The sequence below is a fragment of the Polyodon spathula genome, chromosome 12, assembly GCF_017654505.1.
Source record: "Polyodon spathula isolate WHYD16114869_AA chromosome 12, ASM1765450v1, whole genome shotgun sequence".
NCBI classification, from domain to species: Eukaryota; Metazoa; Chordata; class Actinopteri; order Acipenseriformes; family Polyodontidae; genus Polyodon; species Polyodon spathula.
This window is the reverse complement of record NC_054545.1, coordinates 7,866,884-7,876,138: the sequence shown is the minus strand read 5'-3', so window position 1 is coordinate 7,876,138 and position 9,255 is coordinate 7,866,884. Positions and strand designations below refer to the sequence as shown.

At 36.6% G+C, this 9,255-nt stretch overlaps 1 protein-coding gene across 1 annotated transcript; it reads right to left on the bottom strand.

Moving 5' to 3' along the window:
- Positions 1 to 2,561: 2,561 nt before the first annotated feature.
- LOC121323988 (calmodulin-1) lies at positions 2,562 to 9,255 on the bottom strand. The gene is made up of 6 exons (XM_041265353.1): positions 9,132 to 9,255; positions 7,482 to 7,512; positions 7,026 to 7,169; positions 4,396 to 4,502; positions 4,077 to 4,212; positions 2,562 to 3,150 (listed from the first exon to the last, which is right to left on the bottom strand). Exons 1-6 carry the CDS (start codon positions 9,132 to 9,134, stop codon positions 3,122 to 3,124), a joined length of 450 nt encoding a protein of 149 aa, XP_041121287.1. The 5' UTR covers positions 9,135 to 9,255; the 3' UTR covers positions 2,562 to 3,121.

The following is a 9,255-nucleotide window of genomic DNA, read 5'->3' as shown; positions in this document are numbered from 1 at the left end:
GTAATCCTATAGTCTTGTAATTATATTATATTCTGAGCCCTTCACACACACACATATATATATATATATATATATATATATATATATATATATATATATATATATATATATATATATATATATAAAATCTGACCCTTTTTAACCAAGTTGCCATTTATTGAGGATTCAAATTTAAAAAAGCTCAAATTACAAATTTCCACCAGAGCAACATGATACTGGGAGAAGCTGCATTAATAATTCAAATGTCTCACCTGGAGAAGCAGGTGCATTGCTGGAGATTTTTAGCAGCACAAAGCTGCTTCTGTAAGTGGCCTGTGAATATTGAATGGATAAAGTCATACTTGCCTTACCAAGCTTTCTTTGAAAATCATGCACAAAGTGCCTCTGTCATTAGAGATTAATCTTTAATACACTCAACCAAACAAATGCAGAACACATTAATATGCAGCAGTGTGTGATGAACAGATACACGCAGTCAGGAGAAGCTGTCTTGCACAATTACAAACCAAGAGTTCCTTTTACAAGAACAAGCTGCGTTCCCAGCTCTGTGGGAGTTAGTAAACTGCTTGTGTCTGTTAAAATCACCCTGGATTACTGTGCCAAAATTAAATGTCTTACAAAATAGGAGGAGGTGGCGTGGACGTTGATCAGAGTGTACAACAGAGGAGAAAAATCTAAAAAAGCAGTGGATTGCATATTTTAAAATGGCCTAAATTGTATTGAGCTGTTGATTATTTCTGCATGGCACCCGCCTCCCCCATCCTCCATGAACACTTACGGAAACAAAACACAAATTATTTTTCTGTTGTTGTTTAACATGACTGCACCAAATCTCAATGTGTTGACTTTTGTTGTCCATAACTACAGTACTGTATAAATACTCAATTGTAGTTAATACGGTCTACATTGAAGAAATTGTGAAAGACTGCCAGTTGATGTTTATGATTGGTTTTATCCTATAAAGAGTTTAGGAAAAAAAAAAAAAAAACTGAGACAACCTTGTAGACTGTTTTAAGAAGTTTGGGTATTGTTACCACTCTTTTTCTGTGGTAAATTAAAATGTATACTGAACTTATTGTATCTAAAGCCTTTTAGCATACTCTATGTGTACTGTATCAGCATGCCTTTATTTCTTTCAACACAAAGTCAAATGCTATTATAGCCTCCTATTGTATCCTGTTGGTGACATTTTATTCATGTGGTCAGCCATCTCTTCAGATTCTGTATTGAAATCTCTAATTATTTCATCAAGTCTCCAGTTTCAGTCCAACACAGCGACCTTAACAGAATAATTACAGATAATGTAATTGCCACAAAGCACACCAAAGGCAAAAGTGAATGCAAAAATGTTGACAAATGTTCATCACGCAGGTTTAATTGTCCGTTTTTTTATTCAATAAACATCTAGCTGTACTTGACTGAGATTTAGGCATAAAGAACGCCAACCACACAGCTCTCAACAAAAGCATGCCGTCCCTGCTCTAGCCAAAGCTGCCAGCAGGCGTGGGTTAGTAGCATCATCACAAGCCTGTGATAGACTCGCCCCCACACTCTACACTGGTGTGTAACATCATTAGTGGACATGATTTGTGAATATTGTACAGATCAAGGTTTAGTGTTCCCATGAAAGGATCATACTGGGGCCCTGGACAGAACCAGACACTCCTAACATTTCGACCTGGCTGAGCATGTGTAGAAACAAAACTAAATTTTTATATTCTTTCAAGAGTCAAATTAAGACAGTTTCCAGTCAGGGTGGGGCCTGTACACTAGTTGAAGAACTCCTAACATCATGGACATCCCATTTTCCTCAAAGTTTTGGTCTAAATATTACTCCATTAACCACATGCTGAATATATGGCCAAGACAGCAGTTAAGCATCCAAAACAGAACTGTTTGGTGTATAAAATGCCTTCTTTATCTAGACATATTCTATATATGTTAAGATATAGGTGATAAGAGCTGGATTTCAACAGTTGGTGGTAGGCCTAGTCATATTACATTATCCATTCATTTGTTTTTGACTGAAATTTTTTTTTTTTATTTCGTAGAGGTTAGAACATTATTGTAGGCAGACAGAAAAATAACAGATTACGTAAAACTTGAAATACATTTCAATGACATTTACTTAAGTTTCTAAAATCTGTTTCAAAAGAGCATTTTTCCCCCTCGCTTGTTACTGCTGGGTTTAGATATTCATGGCCATCCACTCATGCAAAATACACCTGCCTGTTGGTGTGTTTACCAACATTACTGCCTTTCTAAGTTCCAGGTTTGCTTGCAAGGCTTAATCACTTGGGGACTATATAGAGACACCTTGTTAATTTGGTTGTACATTTGTAGAAGGCATGTATTAAGTGTTTTGCCATCAAACCTAACCATCCCCGGCTGGATTCAGAAGAATCCAAATATTTTCATTTCATCAGAAGTAACAAACACAAACGTACATGCTCATATATATATATATATATATATATGGTCACAGCTGGGCACCTCTTTTCACTATAGTGCACTGCAGGACATGGGAACAATTTTGAAATACCGACATGCCATCCATATTGTTCTTTCATTATTTCTTTATTGTTTTGCGCACGCTGAAAATTCCCATTCCACTTTTGGAATATTGACAATATTATTACAGCCTTTTGTTTCTTTTCTGTTTGCATTTCATTCTCAGGTAAACCAAATACAACTTGTACTATACCCACAATACAACATTGAGTGGAATTAGCACATGTTTTAAAACGTCAGGACTGTGCTCAACTCTCAAGCTGCATGCATGAAAAAAATGGCCAGCCCAAACAGTATTCCTAGCATATTGAACTGCAGAGTTCACCAAGTGCTTTGTTTTTTTTTTTAATATAGTTTTTGTTAAGGTAGTATAGAAATTTGTATTTGATGTTTTACTGATTTCTGGGGACAAGACCACCAATCATTACATGCAGTTTTTTTTTTTTTTTCTTTTTTTTGGAGAAAAGATTTTTTTCTTTTTTTTTTTTCCAACATTCAATAATGTTTTCTATACAGAAACAGTATGAATAAATGAACATTTTTGCAAGAGGTAAGTAAAAGATTCAACAGATTTTTCTTCTAAGAGGGACAGGGGAAGGTCAGGAGGGCTTCATTTTGCAGTCATCATTTGTACAAATTCTGTAAACAGAGAAAAAAAAAAGTACAAACTTTACATACTATTTCATTAACAAAAATAATAGGATTCCTTGATGCAGAGTTTTTTTTCCCATACAAGTCACTTTAGTCAAAGGGAGAAGAAATTAAGTGGCTTGTGGTATTATGCACTTGCAATAACCCCACAACATTGATTTTATATATCTTTATATGATTGTGTTTTTTCTATAAATGTACACATTTATCTGTACATATTGGAAAATATTGCAGGTGTAAATATGATAGGGGAAATATAACAGCTACATCACAGGACATCAACACATTAGCTGTACTAAGTTATAAAATACTGGATTTTGATAACCATGACAAACTAGCTATGAGCCATGCTTAGCCATTTTAAAACATGTTACACATGGATTTCCCCCATTACAGACATCTGATGTAGATCTTCAGTTAAATATCTGGCCAATTAGACAATACAAATCAAATAGGATTGTAATCCCAAATAAAACTAGAAAAAAATATGGAATTATTGTAAGCACTTTATTAGTATTTTGTTTGCAGCAGAGCTGTGTCTGTCTCAGATTGTTTAAGCTTAATGTAATAGTTTTCCTTCCACGTGTGTGTGTATATATGTGCGTATATGTATGTGCAGATATATATATATATATATATAAAGCATTTCATAAATAAAATAAAGAGCAAGCAAGTACCAATGAAATGTATAACAAACACATTACCCATAAATTAAAAACAACAAAAAAAAAAAATCATTCAAATTCTGTGATCTGTTTTGTGCTTTAAAATCACATAGGTCTTGTAAATTGTTAGTGCAGACATTACAATACCAAATCAAACAAATATCTGTATCACGGAAACATCATTAGCAAAAGGTGCACCGAGCACACTTCAGCCTGACTGTTTGAAAAGATATCCTAATAAAAATGTACCTTCATAATTGACTTGGCCATCTCCGTCAATATCTGCTTCTCTGATCATTTCATCTACTTCTTCGTCTGTTAATTTTTCTCCTAGGTTTGTCATGACGTGACGCAATTCGGCTGCACTAATGTAACCATTACCATCCTGAAAGAGACAAAACATGTGATCTTGTTTGCAGATGCAGATCTGGCTGTGCACAGATTACAGCAGCACGCACATCTGAAATGATTTAGTTTGCAAACTGCATCATGGACTGAAAGCTAGTTTATTAAATATAAAAACACTGTTCCTTATAAAAACAATGTTTTGTTTTTTCTTCGTATGCACCTTGTCAAACACCCGGAAGGCTTCACGAATCTCCTCTTCACTGTCTGTGTCTTTCATTTTCCTGGCCATCATGGTCAAGAATTCAGGGAAGTCAATTGTTCCGTTACCTTGAACCAAAAACAAGAACCTTATTAGCAAGTCAAACACATCCATTGAAACCCTGATATCTACCAGCAATGCACCCGGTCTTATTTTAGCTTTAATCATCATCTTACTGCATCCCAACTTGACCTACTCAAAATACACACAATGGAAATATCCAAAAGAAAGAGGTTTATTTTCAGGATTGCATACATATAGAACATCAGATATCCTATACTTATCTTAATTGTAGTGCTCTGTAAATATTCCCCGGAACATAATCTTCAGAATTTTAATATGAATGAACATCTGCAGTGCTTTGTGTAACAGATCTGTACAGAGGAACACTTGTATCCTATCAGCTTTTTGCAGAGCTGCAACACAACTCATTTCCATACTCAAAACCCACTCTTAAACACCTACTTATACTGCCATGCATTTTCAATTAGGTTACCTAACAAGGCAGAAACAAAGACAAGCTTTTGATGTAGTTAAATGAACTTTTAAACTGAATGTGAGGCAGGTCACGTGCAGATGACATCATACCAGGTGAGAAATGAGTGCCACATACTACCCTATACACTACTTATAACCTAGTAGATTGAAGTAACCCTCTCTAAACCCACTTAGATTATGTTAGCCACACACACACACACCAAGAAAAAGTGGAAAACCTAGACCTGCACTCAATGTATGTACATGTAAAAATGCAACATGTGGACAGACAGGTTCCATTTCTCTCAATAACATGCAGTAAAAGAAAGTCAACCACAGTTGGATACAGAAGGCGGTTCTCTATCTATAATTTCAAAGTTTATGTTTACTGTACTTGAAGGTAGGCAGGCTTCTCCTTATTAATCTTTGTCACCCTCAAAGAAATGCCCAAACCAAATTTCATTAAAAATGGATACAAGGTTATCTCGACATATGTAAAGATGTGTCTAGATATAATCCTAACTTCCAAAACCAAAATCCTACCAGTTTAAGGCTCATGGAATGTCACTTGACAATCCTGGAATAGCACCCTCGTTTGTTGTGGATTTCTGTTCACATGCCAACCTCTGTCTGTATTAGGTATCAAGTCCTTCCACAAACTCAAAGCTAACAATTTAACACTGTGATTTTCAGCAAGATCCTAATGAAATCTGAAGCTTTTGGATTCTAGCCCAGGTTTTTTCTCTTTGTTAGGTTTTTGTTTGTGGTTCTAGTCTAATTCCAAGGGGCAATAAATCCCAGTAAAGCTAAAATCAACACTGACTGAAGATCTACAGTAAGGCAATTGTTCTAGCAAAAAAAGGCCTTTTATGTCAGTAAATACAAGCTTGAAAAGTAGACCTGTGTCACAAGTAAAATATCAAGTTAGTGTGCGAGAACCTGAAAGTTATTTGTGCTACAAAATCAGTCATTCCGAAGTAATGGTAAACTGGTTTGAAAATGGTTGAATGTGCTCTACCCCACAGCTTTTAAATACAGAAGGTATAAAGCTGTTTTTACACCACTAGGATTGAGGGTAGGAGAGAAGGTATGTTTTTTAATATATCTGCAGCATCAGTTCTCTACTGTTAAGCTTTACAAATAACCCTTACCCAACAAGTCTGCTTAATTCTCATTAAAAGGTTGCCTGTGGCGGATACTGTTTTCACACACCCTTTTAGTCCCCAAGTTGTAATTCTGTGTTCCCATCGCCTGGTGAACAAGCAAATCACTCCTTCATACCACAATAAGGAACTAGTCCAAAACTCACAGCGTGAGGCTATATGGCGAAATTATCATGGTTTCAAAAAGGACCACTGAAATCAAGCTACTGTAATTTTGATACAGACAACTTTTTTTACGTTTAAGATTCAAGAAACTACTCTAGCAATACAATCACACACCAGAGCCTATGGATGACCAATCAAACACCAGAGCCCTACGGATGACCAATCAAACACCAGAGCGCTATGGACGACCAATCAAACACCAGAGCGCTATGGATGACCAATACCCAGTCGATCATATGCTTGAAAATCGGTTCAAATTGTTACTGTAGTAATGTTTAGCAAATTAAATCAGGTTTTTACTAACCCTAATCATAAACCTAACCCTTAGCTAAAAATTAACAATGTTTGTTAACAGTTAATAAACTAAAAAAAAGATGACCCTTAAAATAAAGCGTGACCCGCTCTTTAAATAACTATTAAGTTAGGCACTCAATTATATTCCAATTCCCACTTTCAATTTAGTTTTACTATCTTAATTAGTCTACACACTTAGTCACTATAAGACCTGGGCAACTATCCAGATTCATATATATAAAAAAAACATTTAAAAATCGTAGTTCGTCCCAAATCAAGGAGTCCTCACCAGCCAGGAAATTCTTAATGTTCCATATCATGGGATAGTGTTGAGCAAAAAATAAGTAAGGCAAAAACATTCCACTAGTGGCCTGACCAGATTCCACTGGAGTGACTCGCAGTAAACAAAACTGAAAGTCAGGAAAGTGAACTTCAGTATTGAAGTGATTCAGCATGGCTGGCTTTCCACCCTCTATTTCAACACAAACCTACCATCTGCGTCCACTTCGTTGATCATGTCCTGCAACTCTGCCTCTGTTGGGTTCTGACCCAGTGACCTCATGACGGTGCCCAGCTCTTTAGTCGTGATGGTGCCATCGCCGTCCTTGTCGAATAAGGAGAAGGCCTCCTTGAACTCTGAAAGGGAGGAAAAACAAGGACATCAATAAACAACTAGTTGTTTCTGATAAACCAATGATGCATGAAGTCAGAATGCAACCCAAGCAGATCTGTTTTGACTGCAACGCGAAATAGGCCTCATAGTGCTTTCTGCATTGATCCTGACGAAACGAGCCACATAAGCAAGTAAGACTGTAACAAGAACAGGAATAATCCACCAGTCTTAAGAAATCATTAACTTCAGGTTCCCAAGGAGATCCAAAGGTCACTGATCTGTAAATACTGATTAACATTTCAAATTAGGCTTCTTGTAAATAAACATTCACTTACCAGCAATCTGCTCCTCAGTCAGTTGGTCAGCCTGCAAAGAAAGTGAAAAGGACACATTATGCACGGTAGCTTCCAAAGATCTCATTAAGAGATCACCACATTAAGCCAAAACCACAAGCAGATACAGTAGAATCTCATGTCACCGCAGGCACGGGAAGGGCTGGACTCTCCCTCTGGTAGGCAATAGCAGGGTGTTCCTCTCTGCCTTCCCCTCTAGGCCTGCCTAGGTAGCTGCACTAAAGATTAGGAGATTAATGCTGCCAGTTCTTTTATTTGCACATCTGCCTCACTCCAATGTTCACTTTATTTGTCAAGTTTTGAATAATAAAATATAGCAGGGCTGCTGTTGAATATCAGGTTTGTGTCTAATACTGTGTGTAGCTGGTAATCTGGGGTTGCGCTGCTAAATGCTTATGAAAAAAAAAAAGTATTAAAAAATATTAGATCCAAGGAGCTGTGCTGTTGAACCTCACACCTGCTAACAATTCTGTATTAAACAGAACAAAAAAAAAGTGTAAAAGTAACCATTCCTATGGTGCCTAATAACAGTAAAATGATATGTTACCTATGGACCCTGTAAAATCTGTCTGCAGTGTGTACTTCTGTTTTCACTTTATGGATTGCAATCCATTATTTCCAAAGAGTGTTAAGGGTTTCTTTTTTTATATGTCTTTGGGGAGCACAGTAGAAATTGGTACAGTATTTCACAATACAGCTAAGCAACCTCACACTTCCCGGCAACAACAAAACCCACAAACACTACCAGCTACACAGCAACTACAAGAACGCCCTGTGGCACACAACACTTAAATCAAACCTTGTACCGCCTCACCCATTAATTACGGGGAGAAGACTGGTTACTCTTTTTGTCCTTTCAGAAATTCCAATGGTGAAATAAACTTACATTTCACATCAGTCATAAAAAGCCTTGCGTTTTTTTTACTTATCCATCATTACATACCAAGCTAACATGTCTATTACTATTTATATGAACTGGGTACAATACAGCAAACTATTCAACTTTTCAGATAACGTGGCTTGAACCCGGCCAGAAACTACTTAAAATATTTCAAAATATCTTTAAAACCCTACTAGACGGATGAGAATATAGAGCGGCATGCTGGTTAAGTGTGTGATGCTCACAGACGAAACACGCTGTCCTGCTTGGTTTGGTCAATCAGACCGTTCTATCTTTTTCATTCATCTTTATTAAAACCAGTTAAAAACGCACCCAAAAAAGACTTTTTCTGAAACTTGCGCACTGCACATATCCGCCCTGTTCTGTCCATCTGTAAAATGTATTTTATTTCTAGCAATGCATGAACGGTACGCATTTCGATCATCTAACGGATTTGTTTTTTTACATATATCTTCTTACAAAATACAGTAAATTCAAAACGACGGTCGCCACTGAATGATCAAAAAGTAACAATCCACCTCTAGCAGAATACAAAAGAATGTGGAAAAGCATACACTCCCCTTGCGATAAAACGCATTGACATCCGTCGTAAAATCACAGTCAACGGGTACTGACTGTACAGTATGGGAGTACCAGTAATAGTTTTAAACCCGTATGCAATTTCTTGATTACATGCAATACCTTATCACTTGATAACATCGGAATTATTTTCAGATTTAATCGATACATACCATGTTTGACTGTTCTTGTGCCGATTGCTAAACAGGACTAATATATACAGCTTGCACACGTTGGCACCAAGACCTCCACAGCGTACTGTAGGTGTGTTAGCGTTCAGTCTGTAGCTATATAACA

Excerpts from the sequence above, each read along its gene's own strand:
- LOC121323988 (XM_041265353.1), bottom strand. Across the intron at positions 4,503-7,025 it reads CAACGAAGTGGACGCAGATG|GTAACGGAACAATTGACTTC; the intron begins GTAGGTTTGTGT and ends TTTTGGTTCAAG. Across the intron at positions 3,151-4,076 it reads TGGCCAAGTCAATTATGAAG|AATTTGTACAAATGATGACT; the intron begins GTACATTTTTAT and ends CTCTGTTTACAG.